The 26,312-nt window shown below is 39.3% G+C and overlaps 3 protein-coding genes across 10 annotated transcripts in view; 1 reads left to right on the top strand and 2 right to left on the bottom strand.

Moving 5' to 3' along the window:
- The window catches only part of LOC138648861 (inositol-trisphosphate 3-kinase B-like), a 227,394-nt gene that overhangs the window by 72,351 nt on the left and 128,731 nt on the right, over positions 1–26,312 (bottom strand). The gene's annotated exons all lie outside the window — the stretch shown is intronic.
- On the bottom strand, positions 13,072–16,330 carry LOC138648753 (uncharacterized). Its single transcript, XM_069738608.1, has 6 exons — positions 16,251–16,330; positions 15,724–15,781; positions 15,507–15,617; positions 14,931–15,107; positions 14,629–14,739; positions 13,072–14,447 (listed from the first exon to the last, which is right to left on the bottom strand). The coding sequence occupies exons 2-6, from the start codon at positions 15,779–15,781 to the stop codon at positions 13,765–13,767; spliced, it is 1,140 nt and encodes a 379-aa protein (XP_069594709.1). The 5' UTR covers positions 16,251–16,330; the 3' UTR covers positions 13,072–13,764.
- On the top strand, positions 16,624–18,786 carry LOC138648953 (uncharacterized). The gene is made up of 4 exons (XM_069738952.1): positions 16,624–16,675; positions 17,075–17,251; positions 17,443–17,553; positions 17,735–18,786. Exons 1-4 carry the CDS (start codon positions 16,672–16,674, stop codon positions 18,415–18,417), a joined length of 975 nt encoding a protein of 324 aa, XP_069595053.1. The 5' UTR covers positions 16,624–16,671; the 3' UTR covers positions 18,418–18,786.

The raw sequence follows: 26,312 nt of genomic DNA, 5'->3' as shown, positions 1-26,312 counted from the left end.
TATCTGATTATTGCCAGTAAGTAGCCTTAGCTCAGTGGTGCATCTTTGCCTTATTCTTCAGTGTTCTGTCTCTGGTCTATTGCTACCAGACCTTGAACCTTGCTTCTGACCATCCATTTGGCTTGCCCCTTTGTCTTGATCCGCTACCTTCCTGGAATTTTGACCTCAGACTGTGGCCTAACTACCTTGACTTACCCTTTTATGGCGAGCTCTCTTGATCTTGAAACTCTTGACTACTCAGCCCCACGGCTTGTCCGTGAGTAGTGACTTGCGTCACATATACGCCCTGGATGGTTAGCCGCTCCTGCCGAAATTGGTGGTTTTGATTGACATTCATCTAATGTATATGGGAGCCATAAGACATGAAGTTTTTCGGCATCAGAAATAAGTAACACTAAGAAAAAAGTATCTGCCCCGTGCAGATCTCATGTATAGTTTCTGATTGTTCGTTCTATATCCTGCTTGTTCATGAGCTGCAGACCATCCTCATCCTCCAATGAATGACTGACAGCTTTAATGAAACTAAAGCTAATATAAATTCTTAGATCCTCTTTTAAAGGGAATATGTTAGCAAAATTTCACCCCTAAACTATTTATATGTGCATGTAGCTCTTTCAAAGCCAAGTCCAGCAATTCCTTTTACATGGCCAGTTCATTTCTCTGTTACTGAGAAATCAGCATTTGGATTGATAGACAAATGAGGCTGAAGAACTATCTGTAGAACTGAAGCCTCCGTCACTCCAGCTCTATTCCCGGCCCTGTGCCACCTCCTCCTCCTTCCCTTTAAGGTCACCGGAGCTCCATACCTTGCCACATTGGTTCCAATATTTAGCCTATAATATGATACCGAGGTTATAAATTCCAAGAGTTTACGACAGTCATTCAGAATTATCATACGTTGAAACATCTGCAATAAAGATATGACGGCCATCCTCCTTTCCCACAAGATGAAGTCATCGTGGAAGCGTTACAGGATTCCCAGGAGAATGCGGTATCTCCATTTGGAAAGGGTAAAGAACGGAAGGCATTTTAGGGAAATAAACCGTATGTTAATGGAAAGTCTCAGAATCTGATGAACATGGAACATGTGCTCCAAGTTATCAGCCATCACCGATCCCAATCACAGATAACCAGCGGAAGTAATGCAGTAACGCTCTGTTTTATAAACTTTGCTTAGTATAATACTGATTCATGTCAGAGTCTATGGATTGTAGAACTTTAATTCCTCACAATTTACCCATTATAAAGCTGATTGCTGTCAGTGAATGGGAAAATTCTTGTTCATCTTCCTTTTGTATATAGAAATCAGGTTCATTCTCAGTCCAAACATGATCAACTATTACTGCAGGGGTAAGAACAACAGCACAAATGGAGTGAAGGTAGTTTTCCATAGCAAATTATGGCATTTCTGCTGAGAAGAAAGTCATCTCAATAGATTATGTAACAAAAGGATATATACATGGAATACGTTGGCTAGAGACAGAGGAGCTGTACACCAACGACCATCTCTCCGAATACGTTGGCTAGAGACAGAGGAGCTGTACACCAACGACCATCTCTCCGAATACGTTGGCTAGAGACAGAGGAGCTGTACACCAACGACCATCTCTCCGAATACGTTGGCTAGAGACAGAGGAGCTGTACACCAACGACCATCTCTCCGAATACGTTGGCTAGAGACAGAGGAGCTGTACACCAACGACCATCTCTCCGAATACGTTGGCTAGAGACAGAGAAGCTGTACACCAACGACCATCTCTCCGAATACGTTGGCTAGAGAAAGAGGAGCTGTACACCAACGACCATCTCTATGAATACGTTGGCTAGAGACAGAGCAGCTGTACACCAACGACCATCTCTCCGAATACGTTGGCTAGAGAAAGAGGAGCTGTACACCAACGACCATCTCTATGAATACGTTGGCTAGAGACAGAGCAGCTGTACACCAACGACCATCTCTCCGAATACGTTGGCTAGAGACAGAGAAGCTGTACACCAACGACCATCTCTATGAATACGTTGGCTAGAGACAGAGCAGCTGTACACCAACGACCATCTCTCCGAATACGTTGGCTAGAGAAAGAGGAGCTGTACACCAACGACCATCTCTATGAATACGTTGGCTAGAGACAGAGCAGCTGTACACCAACGACCATCTCTCCGAATACGTTGGCTAGAGACAGAGCAGCTGTACACCAACGACCATCTCGCCGAATACGTTGGCTAGAGACAGAGGAGCTGTACACCAACGACCATCTCTCCGGATCCCTTAACTCCATACACATGCTCGCTCAGTGCAACTTTCCATATTATTTCTACCCAAAACATGGAAATGCTATAAAGACTGGTGTGTACTAGTAGGTTCCATAAAACACGTGAGCTGCTATGCATGCTTATGTGACCTGCTACCACCTCATGTATGAGGTCCTCATGTACAAGTGCCTTTCAAGTACTTTCCTATTGTATGAGTGTTCAAGTGCCTTCCTCATGTGCGAGTTCCTTCCTGAGTTTTGAGGACTCTTCATGTTCGACTGCTTTTTTCATGTGTGACTGCCTTCTGGATGTTAAAGTGCCTTTCGTATATACGAGTACCTTCCTCATGTGTGACTGCCTTCTGCATGGTCGAGTGCCTTCCGCAAGTACAAGTCCTTTCCACATACACGAGCGCTTTCCTCAGGTAACTTTCACATGTGCGAATGCCTTCCTCATGAGCGAGTGCCTTCTGCATTCAAGTGCCTTGCTCATATGCTTCCCATGTGTTTGTGGGCCTTCTACATATACAAGTACCTTCCTCATATGCCTTCTGCACGTACAAGTGCCTTTTGCATGTTCAAGTGCCTTCCTCACAAGTGTACAGGTGCCTTTTGCAAGTATGAGTACCGTCCTCATGTGTGAGCATCTTCTGCATGTACAAGTACCTTCCTCATGTGTGGGTGCCTTCATCATATACGAGTGCCTTCCTCATATGAGTTCCACATGAACAAGCACATTCCTTACTTGTTAGCGTCTTCTGCACAAACGAGTACCTTCCTCATGTACGAGCGCCTTCCTCATGAGCTCCACATGTACAAGTCCATTCCTTATGTGTTAGCGCCTTCTGCATGTACGAATGTCTTCCTCATGTACGAGCGCCTTCCTCATGTACGAATGTCTTACTCATGTACGAGTGCCTTCCTCATGTATGAGTGCCTTCCTCATGTACGAATGTCTTCCTCATGTACGAGCGCCTTCCTCATGTACGAATGTCTTCCTCATGTACGAGCGCCTTCCTCATGTATGCCGCACAAGAGGTTGGTACACAAAATGAGAATGCTTGGTCTGGGGGAAAATGTGTGTAAATGGGTTAGTAACTGGCTTAGTGATAGAAAGCAGAGGGTGGTTATAAATGGTATAGTCTCTAACTGGGTCGCTGTGACCAGTGGGGTACCGCAGGGGTCGGTATTGGGACCTGTTCTCTTCAACATATTCATTAATGATCTGGTAGAAGGTTTACACAGTAAAATATCGATATTTGCAGATGATACAAAACTATGTAAAGCAGTTAATACAAGAGAAGATAGTATTCTGCTACAGATGGATCTGGATAAGTTGGAAACTTGGGCTGAAAGGTGGCAGATGAGGTTTAACAATGATAAATGTAAGGTTATACACATGGGAAGAAGGAATCAATATCACCATTACACACTGAATGGGAAACCACTGGGTAAATCTGACAGGGAGAAGGACTTGGGGATCCTAGTTAATGATAAACTTACCTGGAGCAGCCAGTGCCAGGCAGCAGCTGCCAAGGCAAACAGGATCATGGGGTGCATTAAAAGAGGTCTGGATACACATGATGAGAGCATTATACTGCCTCTGTAAAAATCCCTAGTTAGACCGCACATGGAGTACTGTGTCCAGTTTTGGGCACCGGTGCTCATGAAGGATATAATGGAACTAGAGAGAGTACAAAGGAGGGCAACAAAATTAATAAAGGGGATGGGAGAACTACAATACCCAGATAGATTAGCGAAATTAGGATTATTTAGTCTAGAAAAAAGACGACTGAGGGGCGATCTAATAACCATGTATAAGTATATAAGGGGACAATACAAATATCTCGCTGAGGATCTGTTTATACCAAGGAAGGTGACGGGCACAAGGGGGCATTCTTTGCGTCTGGAGGAGAGAAGGTTTTTCCACCAACATAGAAGAGGATTCTTTACTGTTAGGGCAGTGAGAATCTGGAATTGCTTGCCTGAGGAGGTGGTGATGGCGAACTCAGTCGAGGGGTTCAAGAGAGGCCTGGATGTCTTCCTGGAGCAGAACAATATTGTATCATACAATTATTAGGTTCTGTAGAAGGACGTAGATCTGGGGATTTATTATGATGGAATATAGGCTGAACTGGATGGACAAATGTCTTTTTTCGGCCTTACTAACTATGTTACTATGTTACTATGAATGTCTTCCTCATGTGCGAGCGCCTTCGTCATGAGTTCCACATGTACAAGTCCATTCCTTATGTGTTAGCGCCGTCTGCATGTACGAATGTCTTCCTCATGTACGAGTGCCTTCCTCATGAGCTCCACATGTACAAGTCCATTCCTTATGTGTTAGCGCCTTCTGCATGTACGAATGTCTTCCTCATGTACGAGTGCCTTCCTCATGTACGAATGTCTTCCTCATGTACGAGTGTCTTCCTCATGTACGAATGTCTTCCTCATGTACGAATGTCTTCCTCATGTACGAGCGCCTTCCTCATGTACGAATGTCTTCCTCATGTACGAGCGCCTTCCTCATGTACGAATGTCTTCCTCATGTACGAGCGCCTTCCTCATGTACGAATGTCTTCCTCATGTACGAGCGCCTTCCTCATGTACGAATGTCTTCCTCATGTACGAGCGCCTTCGTCATGAGTTCCACATGTACAAGTCCATTCCTTATGTGTTAGCGCTGTCTGCATGTACGAATGTCTTCCTCATGTACGAGTGCCTTCCTCATGTACGAATGTCTTCCTCATGTACGAGCACCTTCCTCATGTACGAGTGCCTTCCTCATGTACGAGTGCCTTCCTCATGTACGAATGTCTTCCTCATGTACGAGCGCCTTCCTTGTGAGTTCCACATGTGCAAGTCCATTCCTTATGTGTTAGCGCCTTCTGCATGTACGAATGTCTTCCTCATGTCCGAATGTCTTCCCCATGTACGAATGTCTTCCTCATGTACGAATGTCTTCCCCATGTACGAATGTCTTCCCCATGTACGAATGTCTTCCCCATGTACGAATGTCTTCCTCATGTACGAATGTCTTCCCCATGTACGAATGTCTTCCCCATGTACGAATGTCTTCCCCATGTACGAATGTCTTCCCCATGTACGAATGTCTTCCCCATGTACGAATGTCTTCCTCATGTACGAATGTCTTGCTCATGTACGAGCGCCTTCCTCATGAGTTCCACATGTACAAGTCCATTCCTTATGTGTTAGCGCCTTCTGCATGTACGAATGTCTTCCTCATGTCCGAATGTCTTCCCCATGTACGAATGTCTTCCTCATGTACGAATGTCTTCCCCATGTACGAATGTCTTCCTCATGTACGAATGTCTTCCTCATGTACGAATGTCTTCCCCATGTACGAATGTCTTCCCCATGTATGAATGTCTTCCCCATGTACGAATGTCTTCCCCATGTACGAATGTCTTCCCCATGTACGAATGTCTTCCTCATGTACGAATGTCTTCCCCATGTATGAATGTCTTCCCCATGTACGAATGTCTTCCCCATGTACGAATGTCTTCCCCATGTACGAATGTCTTCCCCATGTACGAATGTCTTCCTCATGTACGAATGTCTTGCTCATGTACGAGCGCCTTCCTCATGAGTTCCACATGTACAAGTCCATTCCTTATGTGTTAGCGCCTTCTGCATGTATGAAAGTCTTCCTCATGTACGAGCGCCTTCCTCATGTGCAAGTCGAGTGCCTCCTGCATTCTAGTACCTTCCTCATATGCCTTCCTCATGTGTGAGCACTTCTGCGCGTGTGAGTACCTTCCTCATTTGCATTCCGCATATACGAGTGCCTTCCGGATGTGTGAACGTTTTCATGATGGGCGAGCGCCGTCCTGATTTTCGAATGCCCTCTTCATGTTTGACTGCTATCCTCACGTGTGAGTTCCTTTCTCACATTTGAGTGCCTTAATTTTTATCACATTTATAAAAGAAAATAAAAAAAAAAAATTATGACCTGGATGTGGAGATATAGAGCATTTGGAGCCTTGGTTGTAACTTCTCTCAGTTTGAAGTAGGAAGAGTACCAGGAGCGCCAAAGCTGACTTAAATTGTTATTTTTTTACAGGTATTGCCTGCATTATTGATATGGCACTTTAAAATGATAGAAAAGCGTTCTGATACCTAAAATGTCTAAAATTGTACCGACGGAATCCGCCTGGCTATTCTGACCTTCAATGTACATCCTCATTACATAGGAAAGGTAAAAAAAAACAAAGACATACCATATATAGGAAAGTCCCGGCTTTCCTATCCATAACTGGCAGACATCTAGCCCACAATGACCAGAGGGAATCCTGCTTATGACATATGTACAATTATTTTCCATGCTTCTGAGCTATCTTTATGAAATCAGCTTAAGTCGATTTAATTAAAAATCCCATAAAAGGTAAAGCTCTCAGCTAACAAGATATTCCTAGCCTGAGGGGTAGAACCTCAGACTCTCATTTAATACGCAGGGAACATTTTAATCCAGATGGGATGGAAAATTAATGAAATGTAAGTTTCAGAATAAAGTAGATGGCAATTAAAAAAAAAAAAAAAAGGGACAAGGAACAGGGGTGGGAGAACAGTACCCCTGATCCTTCAGAGCCTTCCAGGGACTCCGCTGTGAGGCGGCAGGCAACAAAGACAAAGGATTTACCAGGCGATTCCTCTTCTGCTGCCACGGGAAAGAACAAGCTTCTCTTACTGCCAAGGAGACTTTCCCACACTATTAGGAGAGGCATCTAATTGCCAATGTGTGTCTCCAGCTAGGTCAGAAGGATTCCCCAGAAATTAAAAGGGGGCTACGCTGTTACACACAGACTATTGACGCAGCACTGAGAACCCTGGGTTGCAATTTTCTGCTATAACAAATAGAAAAAGTAAAAAAAAAAAAAGATTGGCAAAATTTTAGGTCACCCGATGGCTGGGTGGCTGGTGATAAATTAAACCCAATGGTTGGATAGCTAGAGATAAATTAAACACAATGGTTGGATAGCTAGAGATAAATTAAACCCAATGGTTGGATAGCTAGAGATAAATTAAACCCAGTGGTTGGATGACTAGTAATATATTAGACCCAATGGTCAGATGGATAATGATAAATTAAACCCAAAAGTTGGATGGCTAGTAATATATTAGACCCAACGGTCAGATGGGTAGTGATATATTAAACCCAATGGTTGGATGGTTAGTGATATATTAGACACAATGGTTGGATCACTAGAGATAAATTAGACCCAATGGTTGGATGGCTAGATATAAATTAGACCCCATAACTGGATGGCTAGTGATAAATTAGTCCCAATGGCTGGATGGCTAGGGATAAACTAAACCCAATGGTTGGATGGCTAGTGATAAATTAGACCCCATAACTGGATGGCTAGTGATAAATTAGACCCAATGGTTGAATGGCTAGTGATAAATTAGACCCAATGGCTGGATGGCAAGTGATAAATTAGACACAATGGTTGGATGGCAAGTGATAAATTAGACCCAATAACTGGATGGCTAGTGATAAGTTAGACCAATTAACTGGATGGCTAGTGATAAATTAAACCCAATGGTTGGATGGCTAGTGATAAATTAGACACAATGGTTGGATGGCTAGTGATAAATTAGACCCAATGGCTGAATGGCTAGTGATAAAACAAACCCAATGGTTGGATGGAACGGTCAGATGGCTAGTGATATATTAGACCCAATGGTTGGATCGCTAGAGATAAATTAGACCCAATGGTTGAATGGCTAGATATAAATTAGACCCCATAACTGGATGGCTAGTGATAAATTAGTCCCAATGGCTGGATGGCTAGGGATAAACTAAACCCAATGGTTGGATGGCTAGTGATAAATTAGACCCCATAACTGGATGGCTAGTGATAAATTAGACCCAATGGTTGAATGGCTAGTGATAAATTAGACCCAATGGCTGGATGGCAAGTGATAAATTAGACACAATGGTTGGATGGCAAGTGATAAATTAGACCCAATAACTGGATGGCTAGTGATAAGTTAGACCAATTAACTGGATGGCTAGTGATAAATTAAACCCAATGGTTGGATGGCTAGTGATAAATTAGACACAATGGTTGGATGGCTAGTGATAAATTAGACCCAATGGTTGGATGGCTAGAGATAAATTAGACCCAATGGCTGAATGGCTAGTGATAAAACAAACCCAATGGTTGGATGGAACGGTCAGATGGCTAGTGATATATTAGACCCAATGGTTGGATCGCTAGAGATAAATTAGACCCAATGGTTGAATGGCTAGATATAAATTAGACCCCATAACTGGATGGCTAGTGATAAATTAGTCCCAATGGCTGGATGGCTAGGGATAAACTAAACCCAATGGTTGGATGGCTAGTGATAAATTAGACCCCATAACTGGATGGCTAGTGATAAATTAGTCCCAATGGCTGGATGGCTAGGGATAAACTAAACCGAATGGTTGGATGGCTAGTGATAAATTAGACCCAATAACTGGATGGCTAGTGATAAGTTAGACCAATTAACTGGATGGTTAGTGATAAATTAGACCCCATAACTGGATGGCTAGTGATAAATTAGACCCAATGGTTGGATGGCTAGTGAGAAATTAGACCCAATGGCTGTATGGCAAGTGATAAATTAGACCCAATAACTGGATGGCTAGTGATAAGTTAGACCAATTAACTGGATGTCTAGTGATAAATTAGACCCAATGGTTGGATGGCTAGTGATAAATTAGACCCAATGGCTGGAGGGCTAGTGATAAATTAGACACAATGGTTGGATGGCTAGTGATAAGTTAGACCAATTAACTGGATGGCTAGTGATAAATTAGACCCAATAACTGGATGGCTAGGGATAAATTAGACTCAATGGCTGGAAGTAGTGTATAAGCGGGTGGTTTCGTCAAACTCAATCTGACAGGTGCCCCGCCCCTATCAAAGTGTATCAAAGTGTGTAACCCCTCCCCTCCCCTTGTTTGACGGCTGGTATCCAGCTGTCCCTCCTTGTTTGATTTCCCCTTTTGATATAGTTTAATATAGTTTAATTTGTTGTAGTTTTGATATTATTCCCGTATTTTGTGGAATAACACATGTTTATAATTATAGCCTAGTCGTGTATTTATTTTACACGTGGTTTATAACACCTTTCTCATTTGTTTATAATAGATTTTATACGTATCCCCGAGTTTGATTCTGTAAGCTTTTGTTTTATTCACAGTGTATTCATATAGTGGAGAACTTAAAGCTGTTTATATGTGTCTCTACTGAACACTATGGTGAACATTAACTAAATGTTTATTTTCCCAAACAGAGAATCTGCTGTGGGTATTTGCAGTGTATTCATATAGTGGAGAACTTAAAGCTGTCTATTTGTTTTTGTAAATGGTGAACACTAACTAAATGGTGAACATTATCTAAATTAGGTTAACTGCGGTTCAGAGGTTCATAACACCTAGGTCAAGCAATTGTTGTTGTATTTGCGTACCCCATAAATGTTTATTTCCACAAACAGAAAAGTTATTGTGTCCTGAAGATGGCATCTGAGGTTATTTGTTATCTACTGAGGCCATTGCAAGCTGTGTTTATTCACATTGTAGCAGGTTTTATCCTTGTGGCTGCCTTATATACACAGAAGAGATATGCACCAATGTCACAACACAAGTTATAATATGACCCAATGTTACAATACAAGTAAGAAGCGGCGTGTTTTATACGAATAAAAACCAAAGACACGATATTGTAAAAAAAAATTTAAAAGATTTATTTCTCACGATAAAACAGCATCTCAAAGACATTTCAACACTATAAAAAATTCTTACAGAATATAAAAAGTAAAAACATTACAATACAGTAATATGACAGTACAGTAACAGTACAATGATCAATTACACTTCTTACAAAATAATTAATATAGCGTTACAAGGCGTGTACAGCATTTATCCAGTACATTCTTTACATCGTGAGCCACATGGTTTGTAGCAGCGGTAGAGACCTTTTTTTTAGGTAGCAAAGTTCCACGTGTGGTACCTAATGACGGGGAATGTAAAGATTGAATTGTACGGGGTGACGCCGCTAACTTCAGCGGTGTAGATACAGAGCGTGTCTCACTGTTGGTAATTTTTAATTCATCTAAAAGCTTCCTAGTAGCGGGGTTACCCACAACTGTAGACGGCATATTTAGCTCTGCCATAGCCTGCATAAATGAATCCCAACCCGGCGGTAAATTTCTACTGTTCAGAGCATGACTCTGCGTTGTACTACGTACCAAATCCAGTAAGTTAGACCCTGGTATTACGGATCCTTTGAAAATAAATTCAGCATTATTATTCCATGCTGTGACATTTTTATTCTGCAGCAGCCTGTTTAGTAAAAATTCAGCATTCTTTTTATATCTTTGGTTTATATGGCCGACAATTTCAGCGATCTCATGATTTTTATCAGAGTCGGTATTTGGCAATTGCTGCTGACCAGGATCAGGAGGGCTAACGAGATTTAAAGCCGTTACTTCTTTTGAGCTGTGCCTCGTATGTACCAAGTAGCGTTGTAGCACAGCGCTATACATTTTAATTTTCACATCATCGGGAATGTCACGACGCTGTAAAATGTCGCTAATCTCACCATCAAGGCGCCGAATAACACTGTCGCGTATGTTATCTGTAGTACCGGGTCTTAGTTTGTCTAGCTCCTGTTTGGGGACTAGATACATTTTCGTTGTATGCTCCATTATCTTCCGGCGATCAGGCTTGTTATTATTGGGATTGCAAAAGCTAAAAGAGGACCGATAAACCCGCCGGCCTGTTTTAGTAGGCGCTTCTTTTTCTTTATGGGCTGAGACCTGTCGCCAGTGATTTTTGCACTTTATTAACATACAACACACAAGAAATAGACATTTAGAACTTATTTATGATTAATATGCGATTATTAGGCATTTAGGACTTATGTTATCATGTTTTTGCACTTTATTAATATGCGGTTATTAGTCATTTAGGACTTATGTTATCATGTTTTTGCACTTTATTAATATGCTGACCACATAGGTCAGGGATTTTTTGTACTTTATTAATATGCGGGCCACAAACACTTCTGCACCCACGGGCGCTTCTCAACCAACCATGCATCCGGTACTCATCAGGCACTGTGAAATAATGCAAAAATACATCTGTGCGCGGCTGTCGGCATCAACATTGTGCTATTATAAGTTTATGGTTCTGTAAAGAACACGCAACACATACAGAACTCACACACACACACAAATACACACAGCACACAACACGCACACATTTCTCAAAATGCCATACACTTCAGAATATATTTGCAATTCACTACGCATGTAACACATATTTCTTCGCCCCACACGCATTTAACAGTCTTTCATATGTATCGCAGAAAGATTTTAGTTCCAACTGCGGGTCAGCGGCTTAAAGAAAAGTTATTGTGGCCTTGATTCTGGGGTAACACATGTTTATAAATATAGCCTAGTCGTGTATTTATTTTACACATGGTTTATAACACATTTCATGGCCTTGATTCTGGGGTAACACATGTTTATAAATATAGCCTAGTCGTGTATTTATTTTACACATGGTTTATAACACATTTCATTTGTTTTTGTTGTTTGATTGTCATGTAAGAAGCGTTGTGTTTTATACGAATATAAAAGTGACACATTCCCATATATTATTACAGCTTTCATTAATTCTACATTATTTTAGCACATATTAATTTTACACTATTAATTTTACAGGAGCCTGTGCTGCCTATAATTTGACTCCTTTTTATACAAAGACATCTAACATATACAGACTTTTAATATTTTTGTGTAAAATCGCGGTCAGACAGGCACAAACACACACACACACACACACACGCACACAACACAGAACCACACACAACAAACACACAGAACCCACACACACACACACACACACACACACACAAGAAATAGACATTTAGGACTTATTTATGTTATTATCTTTATGCACTTTGAATGTGCTGTCTATAATTTGACTCTATCCTTGTTTTGTTGAAAATAACTGGACATACATAAGAAACCGGGCAATATATCTTTATAGAAATAACACTTCTGCACTCTTTGTGTATTTCTATCAGTTTTATTCAGGCATTTATAACACAACATGTTTGATATTGGTAATTTGATTCTGGGAACACATTTTAAGTTACTGCTGCACATGTATTACTGTTTTTCTTGTTTTTTGTGTAAAATTTCGTTGTTGGTTTACAAAGACATTTCTTTGAGAAATGTGTAGCATAACCAATTACCCATCACGGCCACTAGATGGCAGAATATCATATTAATTATTCTGGGATAACATTTCTCTTTGTGCCTATTAATTTTACAGGAGCCTGTGCTGCCTATAATTTGACTCCTTTTTATACAAAGACATCTAACATATACAGACTTTTAATATTTTTGTGTAAAATCGCGGTCAGACAGGCACAAACACACACACACACACACACGCACACAACACAGAACCACACACAACAAACACACAGAACCCACACACACACACACACACAAGAAATAGACATTTAGGACTTATTTATGTTATTATCTTTATGCACTTTGAATGTGCTGTCTATAATTTGACTCTATCCTTGTTTTGTTGAAAATAACTGGACATACATAAGAAACCGGGCAATATATCTTTATAGAAATAACACTTCTGCACTCTTTGTGTATTTCTATCAGTTTTATTCAGGCATTTATAACACAACATGTTTGATATTGGTAATTTGATTCTGGGAACACATTTTAAGTTACTGCTGCACATGTATTACTGTTTTTCTTGTTTTTTGTGTAAAATTTCGTTGTTGGCTTACAAAGACATTTCTTTGAGAAATGTGTAGCATAACCAATTACCCATCACGGCCACTAGATGGCAGAATATCATATTAATTATTCTGGGATAACATTTCTCTTTGGGCATTTCTATCAGTTTTATTTATGCTTTTATAACACAACATGTCTGCTATTGTTAATTTGATTCGGGGATAACACATGTTTATAAAAATAACGCTATAGCAAGCGGTAATGTCAAATTCTGAAAATAGCCATTTTATATTGAATTACTAACATTTTTCTATTTTAGCGCTGACACAGCCACATATATTATTCCAGCTTTCTTTAATTCTGCATTATTTTATCACATGATGAAAATAGTCATTTTATATTGAATTACTGCAGCTCGCGGCGCGTTACCACTGGTCTCGTTTCTCAATTAATTTCCCAGCTGACGACGCTATCTATAATTCTGCGTATACCTTAGGCGTGTATTTACATGACAGTGTAATTATTTCTCACAATAAAACAACAGCTCAAATTTTAAGTTAGCTAACAGCATAATGATGACAAATGCATCTTTGCGGAATCTGATAACGACACGCTGAACAAAGGACGGAGCCTGACAAATACACACAACACACAACACGCACATATTATGAAAAATGACAACCATTGTATGTGATTTAAAAAACTTTAGTTAGATTTATCAGGGGTGATTTAGTTTGAAAGCACGCAGCTCCTCGGTAATGTCATGTGTTGGACACGCATTTAACAGTCTTTCATATGTATCGCAGAAAGATTTTAGTTCCATCTGTGCGAGTTTGCTTTGAGCGTACTGCGCAGACATGTCAGTAAACATTTTGACATGGTCAGCATCCCACGAAGGACGACCTGTGTAAGGTGTATGTACAGCAACTTTCTGCTTTCTACCTACACGGCGTCGGGATACGGTTCGTTTCTTTAGAGGTAATACAGGGGCAAAAACGCTAGAAAAGTCTGCAAGAGCAGTATCTGCAGATTGCACAGTCTGGCACACAGGTATATTGAGGGGCTCTGTGGGTGACCACAGACCCTCGGAGAGCTGCTCAATTTCTCTGTTTTCAGGCGTAACTTGGGGTATGGCGCCTGTGCTATTGGCGGGCCGTGTTATGCGGGGCCGAGCGTTCGGCGCTGCACGTTTCTCTCTTGAAACGTTCGTATATTTCTGATGTGAAATCTTGGGGCTTGGATTCCCGGGTTGTTTTGGTGCAGCGTAGCATTCATCACGATCCACAACACAGATGGGCGAGAGAGATGTTGTTCGCACCGCCGTATTAGCTCTTTGTGGTTGATTCTCTTCAGTGTCGTAATTACGCCAGTGCAAAACTCGTTGTTGAAGAGGCGACGTATCTAAAAGAAAAGATACAAGTGGCGGTTAGCCGCGAAACGGCGCAAAATTGGAAAAGCTAAACGGCGACGCATAGCTATGATCATACGTAATATTTGAAAAGTTAATGGGGACAGGTAGCCATGAAATCATTGTAACAATATTTACATAAACCTGTATAGAGCAGTCCAGATATATACTTACAAGTATGAAGCGGGAATTGTCCCACATCAGCTCCTGGTTTAACGGGAGGCGCAATGCTCAAACTCGCAGAGGCGGGAATATTCTCTTTTTCAAGCTGTATTTTCCGGGCAACTAGATTAGCGGGTGTAAGTAAAAATATAACGATTAGCGAACACAGAATTGATTTTCTACACAAAACTGCAGCGGTGAGAAGAATATATATATATTCAAAAATGAATTTTCTGACAGTTAGCTAGCAGCTGTAAGTAAATATGAGTATTACACAAAAGTGAGAATCGACTGTATTTCAAGTGAACAGATACCTTTTCTATTCTTGAAACATCGGTGTAACGAGTTGCCGCGTCTTTTAGGCGCATCGGGTTTCGCTGAAGTTGCAGGGTTCTTGACATCTATGATCTCCACGTCTGAACCCAGCGTATCGCGTGGTTCGGGAACACACCAGTTTTCAGCCATAGCGTCAGATGTCTCCGTGTCAGTATCTGTATGAGAAATTGCGCGTAGTTCGTGTTTACATACAAAGGATTAAAGCAACTGATATAGTATAATATAGTTTTACGGTATAAACATATTTGCGGTGTAAATTAATATAGCAAGACTTATGCCGCTATATATTAATAATTCAGTATTATATTGACGGCTACCGCTATTATTTGTTTTATTAATTTAATCATATATTTATTATGCCATAATTTGTGTAATACAATAGTTAATAGATGCTATAGTTTTACGCCATAAACAGTATATATTAACATAGATAATATATATATATATATATATATTTAGCTTTCTTACATGTGATACATGAAAGATAAATATCTTTGTACCGTGTTACAATGACATTTTTCCCTATCTAAAAGCAAAAAGGTGCTCCTAATTACCCATGATGAGATGAAGAGCAGGCCCATTATCGGCTATCGGCGCCACGGCTTCAATGCGCGCATAATTCTGCGTTATGAAATTATTGCGCCAATCGGGCGACATACACGGCTCTTAAATAAGAAAGAATGCATGAATATATAATTAATATAATTTACTTATAATATAATGACACAATCAGAATGAGTCAATACTCTGTACATTATACGCGTATAATACCTAATTGTGTGCTTGCAAGAAGGGGGCTGCATTGCTCGCGAGGGTATTGGGCGTCCATCTTAAATAAATAGGGGATAAGTTTTATCTATAACTGCGCCGCCAATAAATACAGTTTAAAACTACGTTACAAAAATATGCTTTACAGGCATTGATAATATTAGACCGCAAATAAAACAGTAAACACCTACTTTTCAGAGAGTAGCGCAACTGTTCAGAGAGAAATTACCACCCACCGTGAACACACCTACAGGAAACCGCATTATACGCCACCCGTGACTAATTGCGCGCACATGTCAGATAACAATGGTTGTTATGACTCAGCCATAAGCCTTTCTATATTAATTATGTCCCACAAATATTGCTTATACAGTAAAAACTATATTATACATCGCTACTAAATATGCAGTTAGCTGCCAGTATAACACTAACTTATTAAACAAATAACATCCTTAATTATGGTTTAGAGATGCATAGTTAAATATAATTATGCATTTGTGAATAATAACACAACTGTCTTATATACTTACATTTAGAATAGCTCTGCTTTTTATCCTAGTCGGACTTCTGGTGGATGTCTGTTGTACTGTAGTGGGACAGTCAGCTGTATTTATCCTGAGTGTCAGAAAGCAACTCAGGTGTTAACACCCAGAAACACACCCAGTTACGCCACATCACACGCCTTCTGTTAACACCCAGAACACAGTCATACATGCAATTAATGCATGTATTAACTCGGTATTATACGCGTATAATGTACAGAGTATTGACTCATTCTGATTGTGTCATTATATTATAAGTAAATTATATTAATTATATATTCATGCATTCTTTCTTATTTAAGAGCCGTGTATGTCGCCCGATTGGCGCAATAATTTCATAACGCAGAATTATGCGCGCATTGAAGCCGTGGCGCCGATAGCCGATAATGGGCCTGCTCTTCATCTCATCATGGGTAATTAGGAGCACCTTTTTGCTTTTAGATAGGGAAAAATGTCATTGTAACACGGTACAAAGATATTTATCTTTCATGTATCACATGTAAGAAAGCTAAATATATATATATATATATATATAATCTATGTTAATATATACTGTTTATGGCGTAAAACTATAGCATCTATTAACTATTGTATTACACAAATTATGGCATAATAAATATATGATTAAATTAATAAAACAAATAATAGCGGTAGCCGTCAATATAATACTGAATTATTAATATATAGCGGCATAAGTCTTGCTATATTAATTTACACCGCAAATATGTTTATACCGTAAAACTATATTATACTATATCAGTTGCTTTAATCCTTTGTATGTAAACACGAACTACGCGCAATTTCTCATACAGATACTGACACGGAGACATCTGACGCTATGGCTGAAAACTGGTGTGTTCCCGAACCACGCGATACGCTGGGTTCAGACGTGGAGATCATAGATGTCAAGAACCCTGCAACTTCAGCGAAACCCGATGCGCCTAAAAGACGCGGCAACTCGTTACACCGATGTTTCAAGAATAGAAAAGGTATCTGTTCACTTGAAATACAGTCGATTCTCACTTTTGTGTAATACTCATATTTACTTACAGCTGCTAGCTAACTGTCAGAAAATTCATTTTTGAATATATATATATTCTTCTCACCGCTGCAGTTTTGTGTAGAAAATCAATTCTGTGTTCGCTAATCGTTATATTTTTACTTACACCCGCTAATCTAGTTGCCCGGAAAATACAGCTTGAAAAAGAGAATATTCCCGCCTCTGCGAGTTTGAGCATTGCGCCTCCCGTTAAACCAGGAGCTGATGTGGGACAATTCCCGCTTCATACTTGTAAGTATATATCTGGACTGCTCTATACAGGTTTATGTAAATATTGTTACAATGATTTCATGGCTACCTGTCCCCATTAACTTTTCAAATATTACGTATGATCATAGCTATGCGTCGCCGTTTAGCTTTTCCAATTTTGCGCCGTTTCGCGGCTAACCGCCACTTGTATCTTTTCTTTTAGATACGTCGCCTCTTCAACAACGAGTTTTGCACTGGCGTAATTACGACACTGAAGAGAATCAACCACAAAGAGCTAATACGGCGGTGCGAACAACATCTCTCTCGCCCATCTGTGTTGTGGATCGTGATGAATGCTACGCTGCACCAAAACAACCCGGGAATCCAAGCCCCAAGATTTCACATCAGAAATATACGAACGTTTCAAGAGAGAAACGTGCAGCGCCGAACGCTCGGCCCCGCATAACACGGCCCGCCAATAGCACAGGCGCCATACCCCAAGTTACGCCTGAAAACAGAGAAATTGAGCAGCTCTCCGAGGGTCTGTGGTCACCCACAGAGCCCCTCAATATACCTGTGTGCCAGACTGTGCAATCTGCAGATACTGCTCTTGCAGACTTTTCTAGCGTTTTTGCCCCTGTATTACCTCTAAAGAAACGAACCGTATCCCGACGCCGTGTAGGTAGAAAGCAGAAAGTTGCTGTACATACACCTTACACAGGTCGTCCTTCGTGGGATGCTGACCATGTCAAAATGTTTACTGACATGTCTGCGCAGTACGCTCAAAGCAAACTCGCACAGATGGAACTAAAATCTTTCTGCGATACATATGAAAGACTGTTAAATGCGTGTCCAACACATGACATTACCGAGGAGCTGCGTGCTTTCAAACTAAATCACCCCTGATAAATCTAACTAAAGTTTTTTAAATCACATACAATGGTTGTCATTTTTCATAATATGTGCGTGTTGTGTGTTGTGTGTATTTGTCAGGCTCCGTCCTTTGTTCAGCGTGTCGTTATCAGATTCCGCAAAGATGCATTTGTCATCATTATGCTGTTAGCTAACTTAAAATTTGAGCTGTTGTTTTATTGTGAGAAATAATTACACTGTCATGTAAATACACGCCTAAGGTATACGCAGAATTATAGATAGCGTCGTCAGCTGGGAAATTAATTGAGAAACGAGACCAGTGGTAACGCGCCGCGAGCTGCAGTAATTCAATATAAAATGACTATTTTCATCATGTGATAAAATAATGCAGAATTAAAGAAAGCTGGAATAATATATGTGGCTGTGTCAGCGCTAAAATAGAAAAATGTTAGTAATTCAATATAAAATGGCTATTTTCAGAATTTGACATTACCGCTTGCTATAGCGTTATTTTTATAAACATGTGTTATCCCCGAATCAAATTAACAATAGCAGACATGTTGTGTTATAAAAGCATAAATAAAACTGATAGAAATGCCCAAAGAGAAATGTTATCCCAGAATAATTAATATGATATTCTGCCATCTAGTGGCCGTGATGGGTAATTGGTTATGCTACACATTTCTCAAAGAAATGTCTTTGTAAGCCAACAACGAAATTTTACACAAAAAACAAGAAAAACAGTAATACATGTGCAGCAGTAACTTAAAATGTGTTCCCAGAATCAAATTACCAATATCAAACATGTTGTGTTATAAATGCCTGAATAAAACTGATAGAAATACACAAAGAGTGCAGAAGTGTTATTTCTATAAAGATATATTGCCCGGTTTCTTATGTATGTCCAGTTATTTTCAACAAAACAAGGATAGAGTCAAATTATAGACAGCACATTCAAAGTGCATAAAGATAATAACATAAATAAGTCCTAAATGTCTATTTCTTGTGTGTGTGTGTGTGTGTGGGTTCTGTGTGTTTGTTGTGTGTGGTTCTGTGTTGTGTGCGTGTGTGTGTGTGTGTGTGTTTGTGCCTGTCTGACCGCGATTTTACACAAAAATATTAAAAGTCTGTATATGTTAGATGTCTTTGTATAAAAAGGAGTCAAATTATAGGCAGCACAGGCTCCTGTAAAATTAATAGGCACAAAGAGAAATGTTATCCCAGAATAATTAATATGATATTCTGCCATCTAGTGGCCGTGATGGGTAATTGGTTATGCTACACATTTCTCAAAGAAATGTCTTTGTAAACCAACAACGAAATTTTACACAAAAAACAAGAAAAACAGTAATACATGTGCAGCAGTAACTTAAAATGTGTTCCCAGAATCAAATTACCAATATCAAACATGTTGTGTTATAAATGCCTGAATAAAACTGATAGAAATACACAAAGAGTGCAGAAGTGTTATTTCTATAAAGATATATTGCCCGGTTTCTTATGTATGTCCAGTTATTTTCAACAAAACAAGGATAGAGTCAAATTATAGACAGCACATTCAAAGTGCATAAAGATAATAACATAAATAAGTCCTAAATGTCTATTTCTTGTGTGTGTGTGTGTGTGTGTGTGTGTGTGGGTTCTGTGTGTTTGTTGTGTGTGGTTCTGTGTTGTGTGCGTGTGTGTGTGTGTGTGTGTGTTTGTGCCTGTCTGACCGCGATTTTACACAAAAATATTAAAAGTCTGTATATGTTAGATGTCTTTGTATAAAAAGGAGTCAAATTATAGGCAGCACAGGCTCCTGTAAAATTAATAGTGTAAAATTAATATGTGCTAAAATAATGTAGAATTAATGAAAGCTGTAATAATATATGGGAATGTGTCACTTTTATATTCGTATAAAACACAACGCTTCTTACATGACAATCAAACAACAAAAACAAATGAAATGTGTTATAAACCATGTGTAAAATAAATACACGACTAGGCTATATTTATAAACATGTGTTACCCCAGAATCAAGGCCATGAAATGTGTTATAAACCATGTGTAAAATAAATACACGACTAGGCTATATTTATAAACATGTGTTACCCCAGAATCAAGGCCACAATAACTTTTCTTTAAGCCGCTGACCCGCAGTTGGAACTAAAATCTTTCTGCGATACATATGAAAGACTGTTAAATGCGTGTGGGGCGAAGAAATATGTGTTACATGCGTAGTGAATTGCAAATATATTCTGAAGTGTATGGCATTTTGAGAAATGTGTGCGTGTTGTGTGCTGTGTGTATTTGTGTGTGTGTGTGAGTTCTGTATGTGTTGCGTGTTCTTTACAGAACCATAAACTTATAATAGCACAATGTTGATGCCGACAGCCGCGCACAGATGTATTTTTGCATTATTTCACAGTGCCTGATGAGTACCGGATGCATGGTTGGTTGAGAAGCGCCCGTGGGTGCAGAAGTGTTTGTGGCCCGCATATTAATAAAGTACAAAAAATCCCTGACCTATGTGGTCAGCATATTAATAAAGTGCAAAAACATGATAACATAAGTCCTAAATGACTAATAACCGCATATTAATAAAGTGCAAAAACATGATAACATAAGTCCTAAATGCCTAATAATCGCATATTAATCATAAATAAGTTCTAAATGTCTATTTCTTGTGTGTTGTATGTTAATAAAGTGCAAAAATCACTGGCGACAGGTCTCAGCCCATAAAGAAAAAGAAGCGCCTACTAAAACAGGCCGGCGGGTTTATCGGTCCTCTTTTAGCTTTTGCAATCCCAATAATAACAAGCCTGATCGCCGGAAGATAATGGAGCATACAACGAAAATGTATCTAGTCCCCAAACAGGAGCTAGACAAACTAAGACCCGGTACTACAGATAACATACGCGACAGTGTTATTCGGCGCCTTGATGGTGAGATTAGCGACATTTTACAGCGTCGTGACATTCCCGATGATGTGAAAATTAAAATGTATAGCGCTGTGCTACAACGCTACTTGGTACATACGAGGCACAGCTCAAAAGAAGTAACGGCTTTAAATCTCGTTAGCCCTCCTGATCCTGGTCAGCAGCAATTGCCAAATACCGACTCTGATAAAAATCATGAGATCGCTGAAATTGTCGGCCATATAAACCAAAGATATAAAAAGAATGCTGAATTTTTACTAAACAGGCTGCTGCAGAATAAAAATGTCACAGCATGGAATAATAATGCTGAATTTATTTTCAAAGGATCCGTAATACCAGGGTCTAACTTACTGGATTTGGTACGTAGTACAACGCAGAGTCATGCTCTGAACAGTAGAAATTTACCGCCGGGTTGGGATTCATTTATGCAGGCTATGGCAGAGCTAAATATGCCGTCTACAGTTGTGGGTAACCCCGCTACTAGGAAGCTTTTAGATGAATTAAAAATTACCAACAGTGAGACACGCTCTGTATCTACACCGCTGAAGTTAGCGGCGTCACCCCGTACAATTCAATCTTTACATTCCCCGTCATTAGGTACCACACGTGGAACTTTGCTACCTAAAAAAAAGGTCTCTACCGCTGCTACAAACCATGTGGCTCACGATGTAAAGAATGTACTGGATAAATGCTGTACACGCCTTGTAACGCTATATTAATTATTTTGTAAGAAGTGTAATTGATCATTGTACTGTTACTGTACTGTCATATTACTGTATTGTAATGTTTTTACTTTTTATATTCTGTAAGAATTTTTTATAGTGTTGAAATGTCTTTGAGATGCTGTTTTATCGTGAGAAATAAATCTTTTAAATTTTTTTTTACAATATCGTGTCTTTGGTTTTTATTCGTATAAAACACGCCGCTTCTTACTTGTATTGTAACATTGGGTCATATTATAACTTGTGTTGTGACATTGGTGCATATCTCTTCTGTGTATATAAGGCAGCCACAAGGATAAAACCTGCTACAATGTGAATAAACACAGCTTGCAATGGCCTCAGTAGATAACAAATAACCTCAGATGCCATCTTCAGGACACAATAACTTTTCTGTTTGTGGAAATAAACATTTATGGGGTACGCAAATACAACAACAATTGCTTGACCTAGGTGTTATGAACCTCTGAACCGCAGTTAACCTAATTTAGATAATGTTCACCATTTAGTTAGTGTTCACCATTTACAAAAACAAATAGACAGCTTTAAGTTCTCCACTATATGAATACACTGCAAATACCCACAGCAGATTCTCTGTTTGGGAAAATAAACATTTAGTTAATGTTCACCATAGTGTTCAGTAGAGACACATATAAACAGCTTTAAGTTCTCCACTATATGAATACACTGTGAATAAAACAAAAGCTTACAGAATCAAACTCGGGGATACGTATAAAATCTATTATAAACAAATGAGAAAGGTGTTATAAACCACGTGTAAAATAAATACACGACTAGGCTATAATTATAAACATGTGTTATTCCACAAAATACGGGAATAATATCAAAACTACAACAAATTAAACTATATTAAACTATATCAAAAGGGGAAATCAAACAAGGAGGGACAGCTGGATACCAGCCGTCAAACAAGGGGAGGGGAGGGGTTACACACTTTGATACACTTTGATAGGGGCGGGGCACCTGTCAGATTGAGTTTGACGAAACCACCCGCTTATACACTACTGCTGGATGGCTAGAGATAAATTAGACCCAATGGTTGGATGGCTAGTAATAAATCAAATGCAATGGTTGGATGGCTAGTGATAAATTACCTCCACTCCTACAGGGACGGTATACAATCTCTGTACACCAATGCAGAACATAAAGCTTTATTCTTTTCACCCTTCACTCTGCAATGCTTAAGTTCTGCAGTGTTTGGCAAATTATTTCCCTTGTCCCTGGGTTTCCCCCACAGATCACACCCCATCACTGGGGGGATCCAGGCAATGAAATACTAGGTGTACGGCTTATAGTCAAAGGATCCTTTTAGATGTATCTGTTCTACCGGTGTTCTGCTCTGAATGGGCTATGGGTCTGATTAGCCTTTTTAATACAGAGCCGGACAAAACTTACTCCATTCTAGGAGTCAACTGCTAAATATTGGGAACCAGCAATGACACTATAGTACTAGCAGATGCCGGTAGCACGAGATCTGATAACCTGGCTGTAGTATTTTTCATGTGCACTTTCAAACACAAAGTTTGTTTCTGATCTAAAAGAGAAGAGAGATTTGGCCAAATTTGGCCATGGAGTGTAATTCGCATTGAATTTATATGATGAAAATAAAATAGAATTTGTGTTATTACAGGTTAATTATAGTTTAAAAATAAAAAATATCATCGTCCCCTAAACGCTGGGCCTCATGCATCAAAGCGTTGCCCGACGTCGTGGGGTCCAGCCAGCATTAATGGAGCCAGGAACCGGAGTTGCTGAAGATGCCGCTGAAGATGCCACTGAAGACCGGAAGAGACAGAAGACGACGACCAGAATGGAGCATAGTTGCACCACAGAACAGATGAAGGCAAGGTGGGTGTAATCCTTTCCTGAGCTTCTGTAATCCTACAAAATTGGGGCCAGTTTCATTGGATTTGCCCAAAGCGCATCTCAAGAAATTCAGATTCTGAAATATTTTGTAAGTTCCTCAGATGGATACGGATACCAGACCTGAAACTATAGATTTCTATATGATTATCCCCAAGAATCCAGAACATCAGTTGTTACGTCAGACAACTTCACGATATGAACGAATAATTTTCATGTTGCATTTTTCTGTCCAGCTATGGATCCCGGACACTGCACAAAGTGGAAACTTTCTCACTAATGGTGCATGGATCAAGCAGAGAGCAAATGGCCGGCGACAACTAATACATGGGAACGATGTCTCGGCAGATCGAGTGTTCTTATTACTAATTAGGATTTCATTAATCAACAAAAGTCAATTCAATCTGCCTGAAATTTTTGCAAGTTGCCATATTGGAAAGTTTATATTATTCTAGAGGGGAGTGAGAGTGAAAGTGATCATGAAAACGAAAGTGGCCTGAAATGTTGAAATGATTCCTTCACCGAGATCGACAGAGTAAAAAATAATGTCTACTTTATACACTATGTACTATGAAATCAGGCAAGCAAGATGCAAAAAAAAATGGTTTACTAGTCTTTACCCAATGCTATGATAAATCGTAACTGTAAATTCATCACTCTGTAGCGAGGGATGGTGTGAAGATTCATGGACTGGGTTTCCATGGCTGAGCAGCTGCAGCACCATGTGTGATGCCAAGGAGCGGACAAAAGTGGTCTCCGGAGACAATAGTCAAGATTTATCATCGAGAAGCCTCTCATCTGGAGAACACCTACCCAAATATGTTAAGTTGTGCCAATAAGAATTTTTATTTTTTAATATCTGGTCCTGAACGAACCCCTTAGTGGTGCATTGGAGAAAAATTCTATCTTCTGGCTAACACAGTACATAGATATATTTTTCTTGGTTCATTATAGAATTTTTTGGTTGCAACAGTTTGGGAAGACCTTTTCGTTTTTCAGCATGGACCATGTAACACAAATAGCGTGGCCAATAAAAATGGTTGACTTTGGTGTGGAATAACGCCCAAATCCATCACACACAAGTCTTACAAAAGAATAGGATGGCTAAAAGCAACACACGGTTACCCAACTTCCGATAACACTTCTGGGTCTTGATGGGCATGAATCCACACAGTTATAATCTAAATGGTAGTGGACTATCTTCCCAGAAGTGTCAAGACTATTCTACAACCAAAGAAGGAAACAACTCCATAATACGGTTATATATTTGTCCACATCGTATATTTAAATTCTACATTTAAATTGTAACTGACATTTCAGGAGAACTTGCAGCAGAAGTCTGTAACTGCCGCTAGCTCTTCCCTTCTCCATAGAATCTTATGAGCACCAACTGTCATCTCCTAGCTCCGTAATGGGCAAACCTGTATTCACTCAAAGCAAATTTTACCCATCAATCGAAAATGAAAGACCAATCCAGGAGGAGAAAGAAACAGATTTCTCTGATACTCATATACTATTGATTTATGGAGAAAAAATAAAATGCTAGTTAATCTTTACATAATTAGTTAATTACTCATGACACCAGGCTTTAATCCTTGCTAATCTATGAACATCAAAGAAAAGAGCAGCAAAAGCCTCCTGCGTTAAAAGCTAAATACTATACATACTAATATTAATAACCAGCCCGTAAAAAAATGGAGATGTAAGCCATAACATTATGTACGATTCTGACTTCCCAAGTTTTTAGTATAAATTTTGACATTTTTTAAAGAAATAATTATATAATTTAGGAAGACTAACCTTACGCTTCACATATCAGACTGAATAGGGGGTGAATCATGGCAAGATACATAGCTACATTTTGCTCAATTAAAAATACTTCCTACAATTTATAGTGATCTATCAGAACACTGTGGTCAGGAATATTTATAATATACATATATATATATATATATATATATATATATATATATATATATATATATATATATATATACATACGTGCACAGTACAGATCAAAAGTTTGGACACACCTTCTCATTTAAAGATTTTTCTGTATTTTCATGACTATGAAAATTGTAAATTCACACTGAAGGCATCAAAACTATGAATTAACACATGTGGAATTATATACTTACCAAAAAAGTGTGAAACAACTGAAATTATGTCTTATATTCTAGGTTCTTCAAAGTAGCCACCTTCTGCTTTGATGACTGCTTTGCACACTCTTGGCATTCTCTTGATGAGCTTTTTTGCTAATTATATAATTCCACATGTATTAACTCATAGTTTTGATGCCTTCAGTGTGAATGTACAATTTTCATAGTTCTGAAAATACAGAAAAATCTTTAAATGAGGTGTGTCCAAACGTTTGGTCTGTACTGTGTGTATATATATATATATA

Source organism: Ranitomeya imitator, chromosome 9, assembly GCF_032444005.1.
Source record: "Ranitomeya imitator isolate aRanImi1 chromosome 9, aRanImi1.pri, whole genome shotgun sequence".
Classification (NCBI taxonomy): Eukaryota; Metazoa; Chordata; class Amphibia; order Anura; family Dendrobatidae; genus Ranitomeya; species Ranitomeya imitator.
Note: the sequence above shows the minus strand (reverse complement) of the source record. Positions and strands in the feature narration are given on the sequence as shown.